The sequence below is a fragment of the Pecten maximus genome, chromosome 7, assembly GCF_902652985.1.
Source record: "Pecten maximus chromosome 7, xPecMax1.1, whole genome shotgun sequence".
Taxonomy (NCBI): Eukaryota; Metazoa; Mollusca; class Bivalvia; order Pectinida; family Pectinidae; genus Pecten; species Pecten maximus.
This window is the reverse complement of record NC_047021.1, coordinates 27522411-27549152: the sequence shown is the minus strand read 5'-3', so window position 1 is coordinate 27549152 and position 26742 is coordinate 27522411. Positions and strand designations below refer to the sequence as shown.

Sequence of the window (26742 nt, the reverse complement as noted above, 5' to 3'; positions counted from 1 at the left end):
AGATAGATTTACACACTGTCTGTTGTAGATAGATTCACGCACTATCTGTTGGAGATAGATTTACACACTATCTGTCGGAGCTAGATTTACACACTATCTGTCGGAGCTAGATTTGCACACTATCTGTTGGAGCTAGATTTACACACCATCTGTTGGAGCTATATTTACACTCTATCTGTTGGAGATAGATTTACACACTATCTGTTGGAGCTAGATTTACACACTATCTGTTGGAGCTAGATTTACACACCATCTGTTGGAGCTACATGTAGATTTACACACCATCTGTTGGAGCTAGATTTACACACTATCTGTTGGAGCTAGATGTACACACTATCTGTTGGAGATAGATTTACACACTGTCTGTTGTAGATAGATTGACACACTGTCTGTTGGAGCTAGATTTACACACTATCTGTTGTAGATAGATTTACACACTGTCTGTTGTAGATAGATTCACGCACTATCTGTTGGAGATAGATTTACACACTATCTGTCGGAGCTAGATTTACACACTATCTGTCGGAGCTAGATTTACACACTATCTGTTGGAGCTAGATTTACACACCATCTGTTGGAGCTAGATTAACACACTATCTGTTGTAGATAGATTTACACACTGTCTGTTGTTGATAGATTTACACACTGTCTGTTGGAGATAGATTTACACACTGTCTGTTGGAGATAGATTTACACACTGTCTGTTGGAGATAGATTTACACACTGTCTGTTGGAGATAGATTTACACACTGTCTGTTGGAGCTAGATTTACACACTGTCTGTTGGAGCTAGATTTACACACTGTCTGTTGGAGCTAGATTTACACACTATCTGTTGGAGATAGATTTACACACTATCTGTTGGAGATAGATTTACACACTATCTGTTGGAGATAGATTTACACACTGTCTGTTGGAGCTAGATTTACACACTATCTGTCGGAGCTAGATTTACACACTATCTGTTGGAGCTAGATTTACACACTGTCTGTTTGAGCTAGATTTGCACACTGTCTGTTGGAGCTAGATTTGCACACTGTCTGTTGGAGATAGATTTGCACACTATCTGTTGGAGCTAGATTTACACACTATCTGTTGGAGCTAGATTTGCACACTGTCTGTTGGAGCTAGATTTGCACACTGTCTGTTGGAGCTAGATTTACACACTATCTTTTGGAGCTAGATTTGCACACTGTCTGTTGGAGCTAGATTTGCACACTGTCTGTTGGAGCTAGATTTGCACACTGTCTGTTGGAGCTAGATTTGCACACTATCTGTTGGAGCTAGATTTACACACTATCTGTCGGAGCTAGATTTACACACTGTCTGTTGGGGATAGATTTACACACTTTCTGTTGGAGATAGATTTACACACTATCTGTTGGAGATAGATTTACACACTATCTGTTGGAGCTAGATTTACACACTGTCTGTTGTAGCTAGATTGACACACCATCTGTTGGAGCTAGATTTACACACCATCTGTTGGAGCTAGATTTACACACCATCTGTTGGAGCTAGATTTACACACCATCTGTTGGAGCTAGATTTACACACCATCTGTTGGAGCTAGATTTACTATCTGTCAGAGATAGATTTGCACACTATCTGTTGGAGCTAGATTTACACACCATCTGTTGGAGCTAGATTTACACACTATCTGTTGGAGATAGATTTACACACTATCTGTTTGAGCTAGATTTACACACTATCTGTTGGAGCTAGATTAACACACTATCTGTCGGAGCTAGATTTACACATTATCTGTCGGAGCTAGATTTACACACTATCTGTCGGAGCTAGATTAACACACTGTCTGTCGGAGCTAGATTTACACACTATCTGTCGGAGCTAGATTTACACACTTTCTGTTGGAGCTCTATATATACAATCTTCCATGTGAGGGACATACAAGTTTTCATAAATGATTTGATTACACAGCAGCTGAAACTGGACACAGGAAATATGGATTAAACATGATGACTTTGAAATACAAACCTCATGAACGGTACTATTGTAGCGGGACTGGAGTCGATCATCGCTGACCAGGTAGCTCAATTGGTAGAGCATCCGGCTAGTGTTCGGAGGTCCTGGGTTCGAACCCCGGTCTGGCCGCTACATTTTCTCCATCCCTGTTACAAAATTGGCGCCCAACTAAAATACCCACGTTGGTGGTATAAGGGTCTCGTGTGAAGACTTGGAAAAAAGCAGGGAGGTGTGTAGCGGGACTGGACTGGGTCGATCGTCGGTGACCAGGTAGCTCAATTGGTAGAGCATCCAGCTAGTGTTCGGAGGTCTCGGGTTCGAACCCCGGTCTGGCCGCTACATTTTCTCCTCTCCTGTTACACTATCATATAACACTAAATGTATTGAACTGATGTGAAGTGCTTGTTTGTGTTTACCCTGACAGAACTGCGGTTTGTTAGATTGTAAAAATATCACAGAGATATGTGTTTACTATTTTAATCAAAGTAAATTCCATATACATGGTATGTTTATTTAGACTTCCAAACTACTGTTATAAATCGTTATAGGATATGCGCCTGACATTGTATGACAAGGAACTGCATCATATTTCACCTTGGTTGGACAACTTCATTTCAAGGTCACAGCAGATATTCTAAGGTAAAATACCACATGTATTTGTGCTGACCTAACTTAATCTGCTCATAGATACAAGCATTTGCATAATTTTAAGCAAAATTTCATTCATCATCTTTGCTTGCCATCGGTGTTCAATTCAATACTCTTCTTTTGAAGGTACTGGATTGTAGTCCTTTTGAAGCAAAGATGGTCATTTATACATTTCAGTTCATCAGTGCATCATGTTGGAATGGTTTATCCAAAAACAGAGTATTTATCGCAGAATTTAAAAGATTTTGACTCAAATTATTAATCATTGTATTGTTGAATATTTTGGGTTAATCATGAAATAGTCAGAAGAAAAACTAAGCCAATGGCTTAGTAATACCCCCACTACCCCTCATTTGCATTTGTGTATATGTAATAATCAGCTTAATGAGAAAATATTTCATTACTGACCAATCGGAAGCCTCCATTGTGTTTCCATGGCAAAAGTTCTAAAAACATTTATGTTTTAAATGATAAAAATTAATACCAAGAAACCTGCTGATAGTGACCAGTTACCATGGCAACCAAAATTTGGAATTTAAACTGCTGCATGCACATCTACACATTCCGGTGAAGTTTTGTGAAAATCGCTCCACCAGTTCAGGAGGAGTTGTCCAGACAAGAAAACCTGCTGATAGTGACCAGAAGCCATGACAACAAAAAGTTCCAAACCACAAAAGAAAGTGACACACAAGAATTTCATACTGTATAACAAGTGGCTATCAAACAGCTCATAATTTGGTCAGATATTTTTTGATCAGTACATATACATTGTATGTGTATAACAATACATCAGACAGGGTTTCTATACAACAGCTGAAGTCATTTTAAACACAAATCAATTACCAGTATCCTATCTTACAACACACATAAATCAGAAGGCAGAGCTTAAGTCATATTACAATGTTTATTTCAAATAAGGTATGGTATACAATATACAGCAATTATCACATAATATGAAATTCATGCATTCAACATCACACAAAATTCTCCTGTCATCACAAGTTTTAATACTTGGGAAGTCACTTTTATTATCCGTGCTTTCACAAAATATCTTAAGGTTAAACTTTACTACACAGGGAAAGCCATTTTATCACCACAACCTAAAATTTAATATCGCACAACTCTCCAGGAATACATAAGCAAACATTTTAACTTTTAAATGTATCTGCTTAAAAGTTCTGTGTCATTTATAAACTACTATTATACTACTGGTGATTATCATAGAGCTAGCTAGTGATTTATAGGTTACTCCTCAACTTGTGTAACTATTGGTCCAGATTGTACAGGAATGTAACGAGGAGAAACAGCTTCCTGTAAATGTTTCCATCAATATGGAAGTTTTGGATTCAAACACACATTCTCACAAAATAAATAAAGGAATTCATAAAATATATTTTGATAGATATACACAGATACATGTTTCTGATTTTTATGTGTACATGTATATTCATTTTATCATAACACGACACAATTCCAGAACCTACATAATATTAGCATAACATAACAGTAAGTAATATCTACCATTAGTGTTAACGTGACACTTTTTCCCAATGTATGTATTAATTTCTTGGAGTTTTTAGTTTCTAGCATTCATAATTTTTACAGACAGGAAGGAACAATAAATCATGATTCTCAAAAAATGTTAGATTGCAACTGTGGAAAATCTTGTACTGATTAAAGGGAAGGTACTCCAGGAAAGATCTCTATAATACAAATAAATCTGTGATTGTTTCACACTTTCCATCACACCATAAATCAAAAACCATGATCAAAGTTGAACGTTACATGCAAATGAAAAACAGGTTAAGATTTAAAATCTGTGTTACAAGTCAATATTTTATGTTTTAATCACTTGTTTCTACTCAATTTACAATTTTGGTTTGTTTTTGTTTAACATCCTATTAACAGCCAGGGTCATTTAAGGACGTGCCAGGTTTTGGAGGTGGAGGAAAGCCGGAGTACCCGGAGAAAAACCACCGGCCTATGGTCAGTACCTGGCAACTGCCTCACGTAGGTTTCGAACTCGCAACCAAGTGGTGGAGGGCTAGTGATAAAGTGTCGGTACACCTTAACCACTCGCCCACCGCGGCCCCAATTTACTCAACTTACAAAGACATTATGAAGCAGAAGTGCTTTATTTCAATATTTTTTTTACTTTATTACCTAAATTTATTTCTCCAACCTTTTTTATTATCTAAGAAACATTAGATATTTTGAATTGGTTGTCACATATCATCTTTGCTGTATATTGCAATCTATCTGTATGATTCCATTTGACCCTTGGAACAACACCAAACATCAACAATGTATTGAGGGTATCAATATCACAAATCTCTCACTAGATACATGGTAACAGAACACTTTCTCTAGTACACTGCTGTTACCTACATATACATGTATACACTGATTTGATATTGCAAAATTGTTCATATATAACATTGTAACATCTATATTATTACTTGTAACAATCATTTTTCTTCTTGTCTAAATAGAATTCTACATGATCTATTATTTTGTATTAATTTTAACATTTTGATTCACCTAAAAAAATGAAAAAGTAAAAAAAAAAAAAAAAAAATTCAAAATATTGATATGGTGAAACAGACATTATATTGACCGTAAACGCAGTAAACTGGTGTAATTCGTAATTACAATCCTTTTGCAATGGTAACAAAATTATCCTGAGACAGAATATGTAAAATACAAATATGATATACCTAAAATAAACCCTCAAGTATTGTCTTACCCAAATATACCAAGATTAATATCTGTTTCTTTAACCTGTCAGTGTATGATACAGATATATATGTACAATGATATCAAAGTTACAGAAAAATGCTGAACCACAATATTTAAGACAAAGAATCATTATCTAAAATATTGTGGTTCAGCATTTTTCTGTAATTTTAATATCATTGTACGTATAAGACCTCAATAGAAATTGTCAGTAAATAATTCCAGGATTTTTATACACTAAGTAGGCCTAAGAATTATCACCAAAATGATTAACAGACAGAACTATTATCAGTAGGAAGGATTTGAATGAGTACATAACTGTTGTGTAGTTTCTTAATTACTTTACATCTTAAATTATTTTTCTGCACCATGTTTTGCCAACTTAACGCAAGTGTAACATCAAAAGTTCAGGGCGACTCTTCATTCCACTTCTTTGTGAGCCTTGTTGTTGGCAGTTATTCAAATATACAAACCATGTATATCACGTTATCTCTTGTCAAAGCCTCACATAAAAACATTAATCTGATAAAAATATCCACTTAACAAAGCCTCTTATCAAATTTAGTAAAGTTATCATTAATAGTCTGAGGAACTGTGGAATTCTATATATGTAGGATGTTTTGTTATAGAAATATTAAAAGAGAATATATTACCTGCTTGTGATAAATATAACCAGATTTACTAAATCATCAAAGAATTGAGTGATTGGCTGTGTTACATCTACCTTAATGTCTCGGTCAGGAAACCTTATCATACATCACAAATAGAATGACACGAATTTTGGACCATTAGTCACAAATAGGTAATATATTCCACCAGTTGTTCGGAACAAGGGATATTAAGGTGTTGGCATATCACAATTACACAAGCAACTCAAGGAATGGCACGTGTGTAAACAGGTAACACAATAATTCACATCAATGTACTGTAACAATTGTAACAGTTCAGTACAAATGCAAAATGTTTTATCGAAAAATTAATATCATGACAATTTATCTACAAATGAGATGATACAAATTTGTAATGAAATATCCATGTCTTATACATATAAAAATTAATAATTGATCTTGATTTATTTTCTGAATTCCAGAAGTGCATACTGTTTCACCATTAAATGTTTATTTGAATGTCAGATGTTTCACTAATAAATATAGTACATTTTATTTTGTCCTTTCCCTCAGTAACAACGTTAACCTTTGACTAATCTGTAGGATACATTCATAAAATGTCATGCATAAAGGGAGGTAACTATTATTATCTGAGCAAGTTTCTTTGTCACCTTGAACTCATCGGGTAGATTCCTAGAGGAGTTTCAGAGGAGTTTCTTGTCACATTTGCTATAACTCATATCGAGATCTAGAAAAGCCATTTCTTAAATTTGCTGAAATGCAGATATCAATTTGCTGGTACATGTTAATTTGGATAAAAGTTTTATAATATGCTTTTAAACAATCTTGAATCTGTCCCATTTCATACAAAAATAAGCTATGATAAAATTTAATTTTCTAACCTAGATTTTACCAATTCAATATGACATGGAGCTCATAAGGAGGCTTATTCTGGTTAATTGTTATTCTTTCTTTCCTTATCAGAATGTCAGACATACATTTTAATTTTATTTCTTTTGTCTCCATGACAATTAAAGTTTTTCTCGTTTCTCAAGTGAGTTAATTTGTCAATGTAATTTAGAAGTTATAACTAAAAAAAAATATGAATATATCACTTAACATTAGATGAAACAATTGGATATCTGTTTTTCCTGTATATACTGTTACATTGTACAAAGCATGAAGACATGGCGATTCCACGTCATGTTACATTTTTACACACATAAGAGATCTGTATAATTGGAACAAATTACATTTGCAGATAAAAGTAACTCTCAAACTTCGCAGTAAGTTCTAAACACATTAATAAAGAATGCTGTAGGGGTGCCTTCACATCCTAACATGACTCATTTGAGTCCGAGAGCAATATAGCTTCCCTTAGTATCGATCTCCATTGTCTCTGTCAAATTGTATTGTACACATGAATTTACAATACACGAAACAGAATACAGCTATGAAGTTGCAACTATTTTTGAAATCCATATTCATCCTCTATGTATGTGTATTCAAATCTGCATAAGTCTGATGGACACATCACAGCTGACGAAAATAAATAAATATATATACAACCTAATTATATAACATATATATACATAAACTGGTGGTAGATTATTACAGCATAACAGGTAAACATATAACCTCTTAATATAGGTACCAAAACATAATCTATATGTTTATCAGCTTACACACAAAGTCGTCACAGTACTAGTGTTCATCCACATAATCCCTAACTTCCACCAGTGTTTTCCATAGGAAACCATGCGAGAAATTTCTGTTTTACGAACAAAACATTATCTGTGGTAGATATAGCCAATCTGAATTGGGCAATATTAATGACCATTCTGACAACAAAAGGGAACAACATATTATTTTAAAATGGGAAAAACAAATTTGAACCAAAAAATGGTTCATAAACATGCCATGTAGTTTTGACTGCAAAATTATTTTATATTCACAAAAGTGAGATTTTTCACAATGTGTATATACCGGTATGCATATATATATATATATATAATTTTCTGTATATGACATGGTTTTCAGAGAGCTATCTACCACCTTTAGTGGTTATCGTGACTGACAAAAGTGTTCCAGAAATTAATTCCAAGATAAGAGATTTTAAGTTCAAAGAATGAAGTTATTAACCAAATTCATTATACCTGTTAAACTTTCTGCAAATTAAAGCTTTGTTTTGAGCCTCACAATTGGTTTATGTAGCTTTTTACAGAACGCCCAAAGAAAAATGTTTCATCTATTATTCAGTAAATATGAGCTAATTGCCTGATTAAATAAGAGAACAATTCAACATTTTTCCAAGATAATTTTTCTATAAGTCAGTGACACTTAGTGAGTAACTGTTATGGTACATTATGACAATATCCTCGATTGACATGGACCGAAATACCATGCCTATTTTCTCCCAACAAAAACAGTCAGGAATGGTTTTCGTGCACATCACTGTAGACATTTTAGATCTGGTTATGTAAGTTTCAAGAAGCCTTGAGATTTGACTAGATTTCAGCTGTTTTCCACATTTCCTTTTATCTGCCTACTTTTTGTGTGGACACACAGTGTTGGTGTCCCCCAGTCCTGTGTCACCGTGGAGCTTCACATATCACAATAGGAAAATCTGCATTGAGGCGGGGATGAGGAAGGTCAACTTCACCCTGTATTGATTAAAACGTCAATCAATTTTGTTATAGAATTTGTTATAACACAACCTTGATAAATATTTTCATATATATAGCAAAATTAATTCCATTGTGTTAGCCAGTTCTCAAACATTTCTAAAGATCATAACAAAATATCAGTGGTTATATACGAGTGATAGATGTTCCACCCCAATACTGTTTCGCCCCAGATTAAATCCATATCTCCTCAAATGATAAGTCATTTTATCCCAAAAATTCCACTATAATGCATCAATTTTTCCATTTCACCCCAAAACTGTTCTGCCCCAAATGCTACATCACTTAGAGTCATACAATATGTATTGAAGCTCATTTCCAACTATTTCATAATCATAACTATTTTCTCAAGACTCTATTGGCATGAATTTTTCTTTTTTTTTTTTAAATTCTTTTTTTTTTTTGCCGTATACCTTCTAGAAATTTTAGACTTTTTCATAAATTAATGTCAAAAAGTAAAAAACAGGATTGAAATTAAACATGACTGTATTCAATAATAACAGGATGTATATGACAAGTTCTAGCAACAGAAAACATGGACCAAATACAGTAGTTATAACTGTTGATATATGCATGTAATCAATACAGTTTGTGAAATTAATTTAACAGTTTTACCTAGTTACAGACACTAATTGATTGTACCCAACCCAACCCAACAGGGACGGCAAAACCACATCGCATCTAATTTTCACATCATTTCGATATCTTTATCCTTTTTGCTTAGCCATTTAAATTTGTTTCAGAACTTTTGGTGATAAGGTTTACATTCCAGCATTTCAAGGAGGATATAGCCATTGTCTTAGAACATACTTTACATTGTTGTTCTTCCAACTCCCACAGCATTTTAAAAATGTCTCCTGAATTGGAATTTAGCTGGTTACCCTAATTAGATGCAATCATAGAAGCTGACTTGGCCCTTGCTACTGCACCTCCTTGACTCCAATTTTGATTTTGGACATCATTTCAAGACAAAAGTGACTAGACACTCAAATCAGCACATGCTGATCCAAAGACATCACTAGATCAATTCCTGTAGTAACATCGTTATGGCATGGAGTGTAACAGTTTCTGGGAGAAACATCTTGCACTCGTATATATTCGCTATATATCACCTATATTCTTTTTATGAAAAAAAGTAATGAATTTCAGATCTTTGACAATTTGTTGTTTGCAACTTTCATCTTTAATTTATTATATGAATATTATTTCAGTATAACGTAAATATCTCATTTATATAAAATTTTCAATCATAATATTGATAAAATTGTTTAACGTTTTTCATATGTGTACCTGAGGGCGAAGGTTACGATTCTGCTTTTTCATATAATGATGGTGGCCTTCAATAATTTCAACATAAAACTCGTGAGCAAGGTCACCATCTTCATCAAAGTACATGGACCTGCAACAAAATAACATTAATTATATATATGGGGATTGGGTAGCAGGATGCACAAATGATTAATTTAAGATACCCAGGTAAGTTTCATTTTGAATTTCTGTCTGGATCCATTTACCTAGCTACTGTACTGTACAGTATACAGTTTTCTGAAAATGAATTAAATAGGCCTAAGTATTTAAATCCTGAAAATTATCAACCTCGTTATTTACTTGCTTACAGGATTTTCCTGTTGAACCTCAAGCATATATCAGATTCCTTAAATTTTACAGCTTGACACCGATAAATGTTGTACGTGTTATAATAGAGAATAAGAACATGTACACGACCGACATCCACAATATTAATGACAGCAATACAGTACGTGTTCTAGGGCCTACCACAGGTCCTAGCCTCGTCTGTCAATACACCCAATATATTGGGTGTATTGACAGACGAGGCTAGGACCTGTGGGGCCTACATGTACTGTAGAGCAGCGATCAGCTGGTGAACTGTTACACACCCTGAACGCTTGAAGACGAATGGTGTCACTGCAAGTCTATTTTGGCATGTCTGGCTATCGTCCCCAGTACCAGTGAACAAAGATGATACAGACTTGGATACTTTGGAGGCTAACGAAGATGTTTTCTGACCCATTTTCACTCATCTTCGGTAACCATCAGCAGGAAATGCTTCACTACTAGAAGGGAAACAACTCTATATTACCGAAAGGATTAAGGTATCGGTTTACTATTTTATACCATAGTCTGATTTTAGCAACTCACGTGTATCTTGCATCAGAGACAACTTCATCAGCGTTGACCTTTTATAAAAAGACTGTTTTTCTTTCCTGTTTAAATGTTTGAAAAATAAGTAGAGTCTATATATGCGCCTCAGCTCTTCTTATGATTTGACTTCTTACATTTTAATCATGATATATCTATTCTACCAGAGACATATATACTCTGATTCTACAGATAATTTTAATATGTATCCCACATATTAATTTTCAAAGATTCATGCATTCTCATGTTTTCGTTATAAAATAGTATGTTTAGTTATCGTTTGGAATGCGTCTGATACATGAACTTTAAAAACAAAGCTTTTCAAATCGCCATAATCCGAGGACCGTTGTCCGTCCACCCGTCCGCCTGGAAACAATCCTTGTTATCGCTTTTTGTCGAAATGGCATTGGTGTATCTTTCCCCAATATGTTCTATTTTGAGACTGATTGAAAAATAAGATGCATATAGGTGGCCATCTTGAATTTTGACAGTTGAAGTTTGTTTTTGCTATTAATCAGAAAGTCATCCAAGGATCTTTCGTGATTTTCCCAATTAGATTCATATTTGATAAGTTGACGCTGATTTTCTTATTTCTCGGAGGTCTTGACAGACATTTCTTAATTTTCCTGTATTGGTTCCCCTTGTTTGAAAATAATTCAGAGGAAGAAGAGCAAATACGAGTCTAACAGGGATCCAATAAAGGTCGATAGAAGACGTATATATCTTCTTATAAAGAGCTTCGAGGCAACACCACCTTACCAGACGAACTAAGAAAACACTCGCCAAGGCTACATATATATAACGACTTTAGGCCTACAACGTCTTAAAAATCAGTAAAATGGTACTGTACACCACAAAAGACCCAGCTGGGACCCTTATACTGGAAACCTACATATGCTGGAATTACAAATACATGTATATTCAATCAATCCTATTGAGCTTAAAGCTGTCATGAACGCTCTTTTAGAAAGGAGACACTGATGTTATCATTTAAAAACATGTTCAAGGCGGCCACTTCAGATTGGACAGCGGGAAAACAAGATAATGTTGATGAATTCATCAGTGTAACAAAATGCGCACAGGAAAACAACACAAGAGAAATAACATTTTACCGAAGAAGTTCAAGGTTACTGGAGATTGATACAAAGGAATAAGATTAGTCACAGTTCTGTCAACAAGTTTACAGCCCTCCAAAGAACGAAACACGGAGAAAACATGTAAAGGTGACACTACCAATGCCTGAACTATCGATTGACAGCAGACACGAACAAAAAAATAAATAAAACTTCACACCCATGAGGAGACGATCCTTTCATGGAAAGAAACACAACAAATATAGGAACTTTTCATCATAGCTCGGTTTCCCGCGGGTACATATACATATTGCAATCAGTTATACAATACAACTAGCGCCGAATCTTCCAAATCCGTGTTAGTCAGATAGAAACAAAGCCACCATTGTCAGTTCCAGTCATTTGGGCTGTTCTCATTCTTATTGTGTGGTCGAATGGTAATAGAACAGAGCATTTGCATGCTGGTTTTGTCTCAAAACAAATGAATAATGTGTATGTCAATAGTTATATTTTGTGGGGATCGCCTTGCGCGAGACTAAATAAATATAGTTTCAGTCTCTTTAACAACTAACGTAAAAAGTTGATAATTTATTATCTTTGTATACATGTCAATATTATCTAGATTTAATTTACATTAAATTCAAATAATTCGATGTAAATTGAAAAAAGTATTAAATGAGCGAAATTAGTTTGTGTGTAGTTGCAAGTTGAGGCTAACACTAATGTCTAATTTTATTTCAGTCCAAACAGTGTCGTCAGTTTATGCTTGCCAGCTAATTAAATAAGTACTATACTGGATAAAGAGTCCGGAGGCTTGTGTCGAGGAATCAGGTAAGTATATATTCTTCAGGTGCCGCGTTGGCCGAGTGGTTAAGGTGTCCCGACACTTTAACACTAGCCCTCCACCTCTGGGTTGCGAGTTCGAAACCTACGTGGGGCAGTTGCCAGGTACTGACCGTAGGCCGGTGGTTTTTCTCCGGGTACTCCGGCTTTCCTCCACCTCCAAAAACCTGGCACGTCCTTAAATGACCCTGGCTGTTAATAGGACGTTAAACAAAAACAAACCAAAATATATTCTTCAGTACCTATGAAGTATATGATAAATAACAAACTCTTATCTTAATTTGGTAGATACCTTTATTGCGATTCAAGCAAAAACAACATAACATTAACACTATTAAAGGGAGTAGCAGATAACGTTTATATAGTGAGTGTAGACGAGCAGTATACACTGGTTGCCTAGCGATCACACAACTCAAGTTTACTATTTTTTATGGAAGAGAGCTTGGGTTTGTGGGGGAGGGGGGGAGGGGGTGCTCTTAGAAACCAATTTCAACTTGCGGTATGAAGATTTACCTACAGACTGCCTAACATGTACATAATACTACATTTACTTTCTACTTTTAATTATTAGTTCTACAAAGGTCGCATAACATGACGATCGAGTATTGATATTCTATTGTATTGTAGTCATCCGATGGGTAACGTTGCTTGGGAAAAATGAAAGAAAACATGCATTTTGATAGCATTTGTTACATAAATTTGACCAACTGTTTATTTGCATACGTTTTATTCAAATGGATTTTGACGAAGTTTCAATCGACTCCCCCGCTTGTACATTGTAATATTGTTTAGATCTTCTTGCATATATGAATACCTTTATTCTCATCACACATTTCGTTAACAGTTATATAGTGAACATATAGAACACTAATTATATTTAGAAATTGAAAATATTGCCCTCCAATTCTCTCGAAAGTCATAAAAATTACGCTTTTATTCCACCTTAGCTACCTTATTTAAGTTTTAATATCGGTATATATAGAGGATAACTATTAATCAGAATGAATATTTTAGTGCTGGGTCCTACCTCCAGATCACTAATAATTGACAATTAAGGACAGTTATACGTGATCTGGAAGGCGGATCCAGGGTTAAATATGTATCATATAATATATTCTGAGCCATAGAAACTTGTCAAACCTATCTGGGTATACATGTACAAGTGATGTTCTTATCATCTTAGTTATTTTACAAATTGTCCATAAGATAATAAAATGACAATTTTAATTGTTTATATTTATCTGCATCGTAAATTGGTTATTTGCCAGATAACCGATATACAGCGCCATAATGTATTGCATTATTTCACCAATCACCACATGTGTCTGGATTACTTACTTTATTGAACAAATCGATATTTCCCCGTTACCTCTTCCATTAAAACATAGTTTGATTACAATATAGTCAATATATAATCATTATATTAGCATCAAGAATTGTCTTACATGTACATGCGATTGCTTGCTGATAATAATAAATAAATATATAAATATAAATATATATAATTCAATAATATAATGAATTATCGATGACGTCATTCTTTGTTACTATGTAGGCAACCATGGAAGCCTAACAATGTAAAGCGTCTTAAGATATTATGAAAGCGCTCATGCTTTACAGGTCAACGTGTTTTTAATATTATTATTTTTATATAAACATGCTTAAACTACAAAGGAATTGACGACAATAAATCGCGACATTACAATAAAGGATATCAATCGAGGGAATGGCAGAGGCTGTAATTAGTATAATTAACACAGTGTAAGTGTACTTCTTATGTTAGCAGATTATATCTCCACTACTTATGGTTCTAAATCAACTCCTCAGCTTTCCTAGCATTTCAGCAACATCAGCTGCCAGCTTCCTACGTTTCGTATAATAAATAATTTCTTTTGAAATTACGTACACATAAATTAACCACAGAACCAATTGTAGTTTGGAAATAGTCTAAGATTTACCACTGTTAATATAATCACAGCCAAATTTATCAAGGCGCATACATATCTAACGTTTCGCTGAAGGCAACGTTTAATTATTTATTTATTTTTTTATTGTCATCTGACATTGCGTATTGCATATTGTTGGCGCGGTTAAAGAATAACACAACACATGAAATTCATGTCTACTTCTGGCTCCTGTTTCTTAATCAGGGGAGACGACTCCTCGATCTTCATGCCATTGGCGGTCCTTGGCTGCTCTTCTTTGACCTGATGGAGAAAAGTAATTCGATTTTTCATGATCTTTATATCTACACCAACATTCATTTATGTTTCATATACACAATATTAAAAGGGGTCGTTTATATATAATTTTTGTGATGAGAAAAGGTCTGTTATTTTAGGTTTTTTTATTGACAAACTGGCATTTGCATTTTGATATTGAAACACCTAACAAGAAATACAGTACATGTACACAATTATTAATTACCACAGGTTTGTGATTATAACGGACGCGCAGAATCGTTATCGTACAGGACAGATTTAATGAAGATAAACAATATTAACAACAGGAATAATACTTTTTTTTTTTTTACCTCTTTCCCATCCTGTTCATCAATGGCTGTACTCTCGTTAGGTGTCCCGTCCTGACTGTCTTCTGCTTCCTGTTGCAGGGAACTCTCCTTCTGTTTGTCCTCTGTCAAAGGGTCCACTTCCACAACTGCTGGCACCACCTCATCAGCGGTCTCCACAACTGGCTCCGGAGCGCTAGCCTCGCATTCTGTCTCCAAAATAGCAGGCTCCTCTTTCGGAGTCACGGTTTCTGTTGCATCTTCTGCTTCCGGTATTTCGACATTTTCTTCAGTGTTTTGGACTTCATCGGGAGTTTTGTCATTAACGATATCTTGTTCGTCTTGTTGAACATCTATCTCCTCAGCCTCCGGAAGTTGTTCGGAATTTGTCACGTCCTGTTCTGCGACTGCCGACTCGTCAGCCAGCTTTACCTCCTCTTCCAAAATGACACCCTTATCATAATTTTCTTTGTTCTTTCGCTTCAGGAATCCGAAAGGCATCTGGAAAGAGAAACAAATATGTTTCTAACATAATTCAGACGGTGATTTCAATAGTGCGAATCGTCTGAGGAGTAATTTGTGAATTGCGGTCGTTATCTTGAAATGAATATTATCATGGAATGACTGGATTTTGTGTTTGTGGATGACTATTCACTTACTGTCACTGTCTATTTTGCTGATATATATTTCCCCATCCTTTCCGTTATGGGACTTATTGTCTACGATTGCTGATATCGCTCTTTGGTTCTGATATATTGATCTATTTCTCTTTGATTCCATAATATTTCCCTTTGTTTACTAATTCATTAACCCCTCGCAATGAGTTGCGAAGGAAATATCATATGGCTCTACTCCATTCGTCCGTGTGCTTGTTTGTTTGTTTGTCTATCTGTCCGTCTATTCAGACACAACATGGATGCCTTGCAAGTAGGACGTACTTTTCTCTTCTTTCTTAACAATTTTCTTCTCACTAATGTCTCCCTTTTGGCCTTCAGTTGAGCGATCGCCCCATGAGGAAGGTTTGGGTTCGTAAGGAAACGTGTTAGATACCCCTTGTTGATAGGACGTTAAAGATTACAAACCAAAGTAAACATACCGGACAGAACATGTTAGCACATCCCAGAGAAAAACTATATGGCACAGATGTGAAACTTCAACTTGTCATACTTGTTCCCCTTCATAAGAGGATGAACCATTTATATCTTAAGACACTGAGATGAAACGTCGCAAAGGATGCTTTAACAAAGTTGATCAGGAGAAAACTACCATGGAGGAAAATTCAAACTACTACTTTAGTAGTCAACATAACCTGATACTCTCCTTCGTGAGATGAACTATATAAGGTTTTCTCAGAGTCCACTGAGCTCACTTTATCTTAACATCAAAATTTATTGGAAGCATGATTTAGCTTAACCTTAATATATTTGTTTCCATTTGGGAGCGCATAGGTCTAGATCACCCTCACGTTGGGTCATTAAAAAAATAAATGGAAGATCAGTTGTGAGTTATCAGGGGATAATTGTATGAGTTGTATATAGTTCTTATTAATTAATACATTTCTCACCTCCTCTGGGTCTAAATTGTCCTGTTCTTCGGTGTCGATAAGGGGAGGTAAATCATCCACGTAGTGCAAGTCGTCAGTGACAGCTAGTGAAAGTGTGGAGTCGAAGTCCGACTCAATGAGGGGCCGCTCGTCCGCCGGCACAACAGTTTGTTCTGTTGGATATACAAACAGCAATTTACTTTTTCAAAATATATCCACCAAAATTACAATATTAGCATGCTCTGTGCAAATATATATAGAGAGAGAACAATGTGTTACTATGTGTTACATTTTGTATGTCGACAACTATTTTATGGAGGCAACGGTATACATATATCTATGTTTTTAACAATACTTTGTTAGTAAGTAACAAACATTTAAAAACAAAGGTAGTGTTTATGAGTAATACCTAGCACACTAATGAGTGATTTGACACACAAACATCAGTATATCAGGGTAACAATGCTTTATAAATACACTATGTTGCGGAAGAAGCAGTATGGGTTATTGTCAGGTAAATTTGGTCAAAGGATGACATATCAACATATTGAAAACCACCAATAAAGATAGTTTTACTTACATTGAATCAACAATTTAACCTATGAATTAAAAGTTTGACATGAATTTAAGCTCTGAATTGAAAGTTTGACATGGCTGATATGGGAAAATGATAAGAAAAATAATGAATGAACAATACCCAATACAATGATATTAATTACGATTAGGTAGGCTGCTCGTAATCATTCGCTATAAATCTATTCATGTTTAGTTGTAAGTATGTGTCTGTAATGCTACATATCAATACATAATTACTGATATGTTTTATCTTTCATTGTATGTTATACAGTATAAAGTTTCTTGTTTAGCCTCACACAACCGACACATGTTTCATCAACCTCATTGCAATGACTCGGTTTCGTATTTGAATAAATGATGTGACATTTTAAAATTGCAAGAAATCGACTTTTAAACAGCATAACGACAATACGTTACAGGTGTGTATATATAAACATTCCTGTGATAGCTTACAGAATTGTGAACAAACCTCGCTAAAGTATTAAACATGCTACAAAATCATTTTTCTTCTGACACACTTAATCAAATCCAATTTCATTATACTAAAATATTTCACCTATAATATGCCTCTTTAAGCAAATTAAAACAAACCACAACAATGTGTCTATTGACCACACAGTATTGAATACCTGCTATACTGCAGCAGATAGGATAGGCTTATATATCACCAGCAGATGTTGATCGTAAACATCTGTTGGATGTGCTACATGTATGACTCACACATCACGTGGGTAACACTTATAACATTTCCTTGTTTACACCATGTCGAGTGAATGATTTTCTAGATGCAGTATTTCTACATGTTTAAGAACGTGTTTCTTATAAACTCAATGTACATTATTGTATATACATACTCGTATGACATTACAACCCTACCCCTACAGGAAAGCCAATTAGGAATAGGAGAATGTAATGGTGTCCGTACGACACTGCCTAGTCGGCCGACATTATGATGTCAGTTCTATTAATCAAGATCGCACAATAATTGCATTTGGTTAAATGTTATGGTCCTTATAATTTCGCTTGTGTTCTATAAAGATGTAACTATTTGTTAGCGGTTGGTGATTTAGAGGAATTTAATAGTAGCTGTGCATAGGCAATTATACGCACGCAACATCATTTACCTGTAATATATTATTAATAATTTCGTTGGATTTTTTTTAAACTCTCTAGCAATATACATAACCTCTGACATTCCGAAATGTATAGTATCATTGTTATAAAGCCAAACTATCCACATAATCATTTCTACATACCGGTATATGTACATGCAACCATTTCTATAAATTTATTCTTCGATGGTTTCAATCAACGTTGCCATTTCTATAAATATGATAGGAGTTATATAACACAACCATTATGATGTTTTATATTATATTGGTTGTATTGTATAAGTAAATGTTCCTAAAAATACATATCATCATTTCAATAAATTAACATTATCATTTCTGTACATGAATATTACTTTCTCTATAATTTCATATTTTTATTTCTATAAATTCACATTATTATTACCATAAATCAACATTATTACATGTTTTTCCATAAATCAACATTATCATTTCCATAAATCAACATTACTATTTCTATAAATCTCTATTACTATTTATATAATATCTATTACTATAAATCTCTATTACTATTTCTATACGCCATATTATTGATTATATGAATCCATACTATCTTTTTATAAGTTTACATATCCATAAATTCATAAAACTTTAGTAAAAACATTCAACCTGGTTTTCGAGTTAGAGCATTTTTTCTAAACTTGACGAGTCCGACAACAACACATTGAATGCACAATAGTTAATTGTCACTGTGTAGAAATAAACCTAAACTATAAAAAAAATGTCAGTATAACTAAACGTTAATAGGCTGATACAAATACAGATCAGTGTTATTACCAAACTCATATTGTCTTCCAGTTCCATTATGAAGGTCTAGTTGTCAAATTGTTCCAATTCTCGGGTGTTAACTCGTATTATAATCCACTGTGCACTTTTTGATTACCCAGAACATTTACATTTGTTAATTCCTGTATCACTTCTCTTCAAAGACCAGTTATATATAAGAGCTTTTAGATTGCGTCATTGAGATATTATTTGTCAAAACGTTATTGCACACAATTTGAAAAGCGAACACGCACTTATATTGTGAATATTTTAAACTAGTTTGATATATGATGACGTTGAAAATACTGTATCTAAATAACGAAGTATTCGAATTGTACTTTGGGTATTGAAACGTGCTCGCAAAAATAAATAAATAAATAAATAGATACACATTAACATTGTCATGTCTGTAGTTTCCTCAAACCCACAACCAATTCAACAATAACATCATTACCTAGAGATCTTCGGGTGTTGCCAGAAAACCACTACAACCAGCAATTCAATAGTTCTCTCTATATAATTACTGTATATAGGTAAATGTAGGTAGGCAAGTATCCTGTGTGGAACAGCTGTGAACTGCTGATAATTATTAATTTACTTCCACAGTCGGCGAGACGATCAATATATGCTAACTAGTATGAAAATATTTACATATACCTTACAAAATTCAAATAAAAAAATCAGGTTTATTTTGCCGATATGTTAGAATGCTAAGTACTTATACAATGTATATTGAAACTGTCTGACTTACCGTATTTAATTATGCAGCCAATATTTTGGTCATGAGACAATGCATGTGTGTTGCTTCTACTTTTGGGTTTTATATTTATGTTTTGCAATATAGTACATTGCCGTCGTTACTTTTCCACCCTTTTTGTCATTGGTAAGATGTTGTTATACTGTAAACCTATATATTTCAGCGGTAATCTTATTTTAGCGATTTTCGCTCTTGAAGCGTTGCACTATATTATGATTGGGCTCATTACATTATATATGTGTTTTTCCTTCAGAAAATATGAGAATGCCCTTATTCTTGTGTTAATTTGTTATGATATGGAAATGCGCAAAATTTGAGTGCGCCAACATTAATACGTCTACAGTATGTCAGTCATGTCCTTGATACCTTGACACCTATGCTTAATATCAATACTGTGGCCATAAATAACTTTACATGGTAGAATGAGCAATGATTTAGTGCACGGAAGTACAAGTATATAACTATTTCTACACTGCACGAACTCATAGGTGTATTCGTCTGCATTAAACCTCGTTCTGAAGTATATAGCAAAGTCATATAAACATATGTTGTAATATAGCTAGTTTATCTACAAAACTTGTTTTCAGCATAAGAAGGAAAGGTGAGATTGATTATAACACGCACGATAGGTTTTCTCTGTGCAATTGGTTTTTGTTTTAACAACATTGCTAAAATTGTTTACTGCATCAAAGGAAGGTATTGGCTGTAAATTGTAAATACCAGAAATAGATGTGCTGTAATAAAGTATGAGATACTAACCATTGTTGCATCTCACCACCACTGGGGAACCTTTCCCCCCGTCACACTTCCTCGCCTTCTTCTTCTCTTTGACTGAAACGAGACAATCGCATGCAGAATGTAAGGAAGGCGACATTCTTGACGATCATAAAATCACTACGCATTACATGGTTTGGTTTGGATATGCCAACAAAACCCGAAATGGACCAAATAATAAAGAGAGGTAAGCTTTTCATAATATGAACTTTGAGGAGATTTTGGTTTTGTCTTTATAACGTAACTTTTCCCTCCTGAAGTGTCTCTGTAATAAATTTCGCATTTAGCTACGATATAGGGCCTGGATGTTTGAAATCTGTATGTAACTATGTCAAACAAACTCAATAATGTTAAGTATAGTGTTTTATTATATTTTAATTTATATTGAGCTAACATGTATTTTGTGAACCTGTGTTCTGACGCAGATCCATACGATTGCTGTGAGACATTTTGATATCTGTGACTCACTGTGACTCTAACGATTTTGCGTATGTTGTTTGACAAAATCTGGTCACGAATACCAATATCCTACAGTTTTTATTTGCCAATCTTTATTCTTTGATGTTTGTTTGGGCCTGTTTCTATGACAATAAAATCGTAGTGTATCACTACCATAAATTGTAGATTAACAACTTGCTGTTTGTTGAGAGAGAGAGAGAGAGAGAGAGAGAGAGAGAGAGAGTCATCCTAGCTTCTTGACATTTGTTTGGATCTTCCTTTTCAGTTTTGTTTAGTCTATAACATTTGACTATCGTCTAATTACAAATTCTGATATTCCATCCTTGCCTTTCGTCTAATTCCTTCTAATTTCCTGCCTACGGTACCTGTTCACCTAATGACTACGAGTTCCTTGGTTCCCTTACCATTCCTACTCCTCCTCTTCTTTCGGTTTCTACGTCTTCCTCCTACAAAGAGTCCACGAGACTCGGCATCGCCTAGTATCACTTGGTTAAGTGCATTTTGGATCTTTAGTTTGAGGGGTCGGTGCATACTATTGTTAAGGGGTCTGTTGGCGAGGTTGTTAGAGTAGCTGCATACTGTTCCTGTAACAAAGGATTGCACAAAAGACATCAAAGATAATAGCACACCTTAATAAAAACAGGGTTTGATAAGGTAGATTGAAAAAAAATATATGAATTTAGCAGTCTAACGACAGTAGTGTTCAGGGCCTAAGACACTGGTTATTGTACGTATGTAGCCCAAGGGGTGCCATGCTACCTCAAGTTGTGACCGACACCGCCCTGGCTGTTGCGAAAAAAAAAGCAAAAGAATAGATTACAAGGTATTCCTTTAAGGATACAATGTAAGACTGGTTAAGATTAGAATTCCAAAGTGTTTCCTAAAGTATAAAGGAAGATGTAACTATATATGCCGGTACTACATATAGAACTATTAAACAACTCACTCCTATATACATGTTTACCATTGATGTACAAACTAATCCCTAATGCTATGAAATACTTTGTAACGCGAAATCCCGAACCACCCTATACCTTCTGCCATGACTTTAATGCTCACCGCATTTGTTCAATGTATTATTTTTTTTACATATTGATGCGTTAATGATAACTCTGAAATACATAGCATACATCACTCACACAGACTAGAACAGTGGTAACGAGACACATACGTGCATTTTGTCGGTCAGTAGACTAAAAATACGAATTTGCAATTGACACATATCTGAAGTTTACATAACCTACTGATATTACCATGTATATTTTCTATCACTGGTGAAAAGTAAAATGTTTTAGATGGTAGATTTGTGGTTGATTTATGATCGATCGGAATGAAACAACTAGATTGAAACGTGTGGTGATATGCGAGTTACGTCATAGAAAGTGCTGAATTACCGAATTGATTGGGGATAAAGTCATATTTCAGTTGGACAAAAGTTGGATTTTATTTTCAAATGAGGAGATATCTTCTGATAGCCCCTCCGTTTTATTATTATTATTATTTTTAAATTCAATCTTGATTTTACCCATACTAATTATATACATAACATATTCAATTCAACTTTATTAGCACTTTTGTTATTAAAATGTATACAAAATACTAAATTAAACTGGATATAGGTCTTCCTCAGCTCTTTTAATTATGTTTCTATTTGATAAATAAATATGCCTGAAATATGACCTTCGTATTTGACGACGAAATTTGTGGAATCAGAGTTGGGTTAAAGATTTCCGCGAGCTGGAGATAAAACTTTGATCGAACCGAAAAGTTAATTGGGCAATGAAAAAAAGAAATCTTATTAATTGGTGAACTGTTTTTCTATGAAATACCTTCTAAAATAGAAAGAAAAAAATCTAAATAAGATTTATCATTCACGACATAGATTAACACGTATCTATATGTTTGGGAAAGCATGAAAGAAATGACCTTTAATGTTAATTTCATCATTTTCATGTTAATGGCTATTATGTATCAAACAGCTTCAGATTAAGTGAAAGGGTCTGCAATATTCTTTTCAAATTATATGTCCAGTTTTCAGAAATGCCTCTCAAGTTGAATTAATGAATCCAAAAATTTCTTACATTGCTTTATTTCGACTTCCATAACCGTAATTAAGTTGATAACGGCGATCGATTTATTCATTATTTTCTTCATTAACGTACCTTCCGATTTTCAACATACAAAAATAAAAATTTCTCGTGAAATATCCAAAGTAAAAAGAAACTTCCATTAATGTTAATACACATTGTTTTATCAATTAAAACAGGGCGATATTTTTGTTAGGATATATCTTAAATCGTATGCGTTTACTGTCAATAAAATCCCTCCTATTGTTGGGCTAGTTATCCTACCAGTGACGGTTGCCCTTACATACATAAATATCTACGGACCTTCTTACCATGCTGATAATATCAGACCGTTAGGTCGTTATCAATGTAGACAAACACATACTTACTATATAATGACACGCATACATGTAAACACTAGAGCGATGGACGGACGTGTATGATGTAAGTATAGCTACTTATATCAGCCCCAGCGTCTGAATCGGCTTATGATAAATCGCGGGAATTATCTAGCCAGACAGTGTAGGTTATACCAACACAGCGGGGCGAATGGGGACGCGGCCACACATTCCAGAGGGGTTCACTAAGACAATATATAATCTATATAGCTCCTTACAAATTACTAACATGTCAACAAACACAGAAATAATTGCAAAACGTGTCATCAAAGAGTAAAAAAGAACCGATGAAAACTGATCAAGATAATAAATTCAGATGCTATTGGAACAATAACATTGATTAAACCTCTGGACGACACTTTAAATTATAGCAGAACGTATTAAATTATTATTTGTGTATTAGTTACAAGGGACGATTTCCTCAATGGAGAAAGTTGACATGAAATGTATATAAATTGGTAGAAGATCATGCATATATAACGGTAAGTACGATCTAACGATGTAGTACTGTTGTAGGAGTTGAAGATGAGGATAGGAATCGGAGAGGAGAGAGCATGGTCAGGAGCACCAAAAAGACTCGCTAGTGCTGGGGCGATCAAATGGGAGTCTGGGAGGCGAGAGGAAACAGGAAAGTGGAACATCGGATTGAGCAAACGGGGCATGAGGTATGCGAAGGAGATGGAAAGGGGAGTCTCAGGTGTGAGTGAGCGTTGAGAAACGTGATTTTGTTGTGTGAAAAGGAGTGTGAGAGTGAAAGGATTGTCTGGGGTGTGAAATAAAGTGGGAAAATAAAAATCGTGTGTGTGTGTGTGTGTGTGTGTGTGTGTGTGTGTATAAGTGGGGAAAGAGGAACATGGAATTTAAAGAGAGTGAGAAGATTGGCATTCGGTGTAAAAGTGAGTGATCAAAGAGGACCTTGAGTTGTGAGAGCAACTGAAGAGGGGGAGTTATGTTAAATTGTTAATTCAATAAAGTGAAAATCATTATATGATATCATCTCTTCGTGATTTAAGCATTGAACTGCTTTCAGTTGGAAGTTATTGGCTGATGAATGCCAACTGGACAAAGGCAAATTTAATGCATCGCGCTTCATGTTGAATTTGCCTTTGTCCAGCTGGCATTCATCAGCCCATAGCTTCCAACTGAAAGCAGCTCAATGCTTATATTTACATTTGACAACGATTTTTTAAGACTATATCCAGAAATTTTGCTCCGACGATGAATGAACAAATTATTATCGTCAAAGACGGAACAGCCTTTTCAACAGCCATCTTTCGTTATCGCCGACGTGATCATTATTACGTCACTATAATAATGACGTCATAATAAAGATTTGGAAGTAATGGACTCGTAACCTTCAAGTGAGCTTGGTAAAATATATAGTGGGGCTGCAGTGTAAATGTAAATATAATGCAGTGACTATTAGTAACATAACGCTTTGGATTAGTGATGATATCAGAGCTTTTTAAAACATCGGTTACATAATCATTATTGATGTTGCTTTTGTGGATTGGAACAAGCGTGGGGCAGATATGGTAGGGGGAAATGCTTGAGAGTGGATACAGGAATGGGTGTTGGTAGGGGTATATTAGTCGTGGGAGGGATGGACATTTTAGAGGATCAAGCGGCTAAGGGCATGGGCGTTAGAGTTGAAGAAACGGGATTAGGATGGGTGTCGTTGTGTGTGTGTGGAGGGGGGGGGGGGGGGGGGGGGGGGGGGGGGGGTATCCGTATGTTTGGTATTGACTGAGGTTGATTGAAACTGAATTATGTGAGGGTGATGGATGATGGCAGTAGATATAATAAGGACAACTTTCACAAAACTGAAGGACAGAGGTTGGCGAATGATGGGGAGCGGACATTTACACACAATATGTATAATAAATGCTGACAGGGTTGGTCGGGGTGGTATAGAGATAAAAGGATCACTAACACATAGTACATCTAATAGAGCGCGAGAGGGACGTGCACGCGCACGTTTTACTGGTGGTACAGCTTCACTTACACAGTCATACATAACTGATGGGCACAGGCAGCATGGCAAGCACGTGTAAGGGGGCACCAGCGGGGAAATAATTGACTCATCGTTAAACCGATAGATTAGAATAATTACTCAAATAATCAACGATTATTGGTGTTCATCATCCTGTTTCTATATTCATATAAAATCAGCACACTCTTTCGTCGAAATTTTCTATTCTTAGATTTTCATGAATTAGTATTTTTTCACATTAAAAAATAATTAATATTTTATGTTGAATATAATAAGTAAGTTTTATGCCTCATAATTATATCTGTTATCAAGAGCGATGTAATCCTAGATTCATTAACATATTTGTAATATGTTTAAAACTATCCAAACTTGGTAAGAGATGTTGCGGTATCAAGAGGAGGGATCAACCGAGGGATGGATCATAAACGCTTCTAACATTACTCATCCTCTAATGACGACAATGTCTTTAAAAAACACATTTAAAATCATGCGACTGTAGATAGGTTAACAAAGGTAACAATATGGTCAGGCCAGGATAAAGGGAAATGGCGGACATACCTGCAGCCGGTCTGATGAGTTTGTGAAGTAGTCCCTGAAACTGAGTGTTGTATCTCTCCAACAGTAGGCCGTGCACTCGGATCTCATTCATACTTCATCGTGTCTCGCGAGATTTCGGCATCTGTAAGCAATATGCATAACATGTGCCTAACCGGCGGGAAGTCCGACTATTGTCTTAGTCACAACACTGTTATATTACTTACAAAGACAAAATAAATACCTACACTTGTTTGCAATATTTTACATTAACCTGTAGAAAGCCTTCATTTCGCCGTATTGATGTGAGCCTGACTGTCACCAGGACGCAGTAAGCCGAAATAATCATATATATTAAAAATTATGTTTTTTTTTTTTAATCCCGTTGGCGTCATGATATGATATTCACTTATATCACGGAATAGTTAAATGTATAAACTTTACGTTTGTATATCAGGGGTGGATCCTACGTCACATACATGGACTCGGTCACACAAAAAT

General features: G+C 35.0%; 2 protein-coding genes across 2 annotated transcripts; both read right to left on the bottom strand.

Moving 5' to 3' along the window:
• Positions 1-3518: 3518 nt before the first annotated feature.
• On the bottom strand, positions 3519-10728 carry LOC117330436 (tumor suppressor candidate 2-like). The gene is made up of 3 exons (XM_033888717.1): positions 10560-10728; positions 9952-10060; positions 3519-8640 (listed from the first exon to the last, which is right to left on the bottom strand). The coding sequence occupies exons 1-3, from the start codon at positions 10691-10693 to the stop codon at positions 8569-8571; spliced, it is 315 nt and encodes a 104-aa protein (XP_033744608.1). The 5' UTR covers positions 10694-10728; the 3' UTR covers positions 3519-8568.
• Positions 10729-13013: 2285 nt separating this feature from the next.
• On the bottom strand, positions 13014-26396 carry LOC117330435 (eukaryotic translation initiation factor 5B-like). The gene is made up of 6 exons (XM_033888716.1): positions 26266-26396; positions 21655-21834; positions 20777-20848; positions 16811-16962; positions 15271-15747; positions 13014-14944 (listed from the first exon to the last, which is right to left on the bottom strand). Exons 1-6 carry the CDS (start codon positions 26354-26356, stop codon positions 14828-14830), a joined length of 1089 nt encoding a protein of 362 aa, XP_033744607.1. The 5' UTR covers positions 26357-26396; the 3' UTR covers positions 13014-14827.
• Positions 26397-26742: the final 346 nt, after the last annotated feature.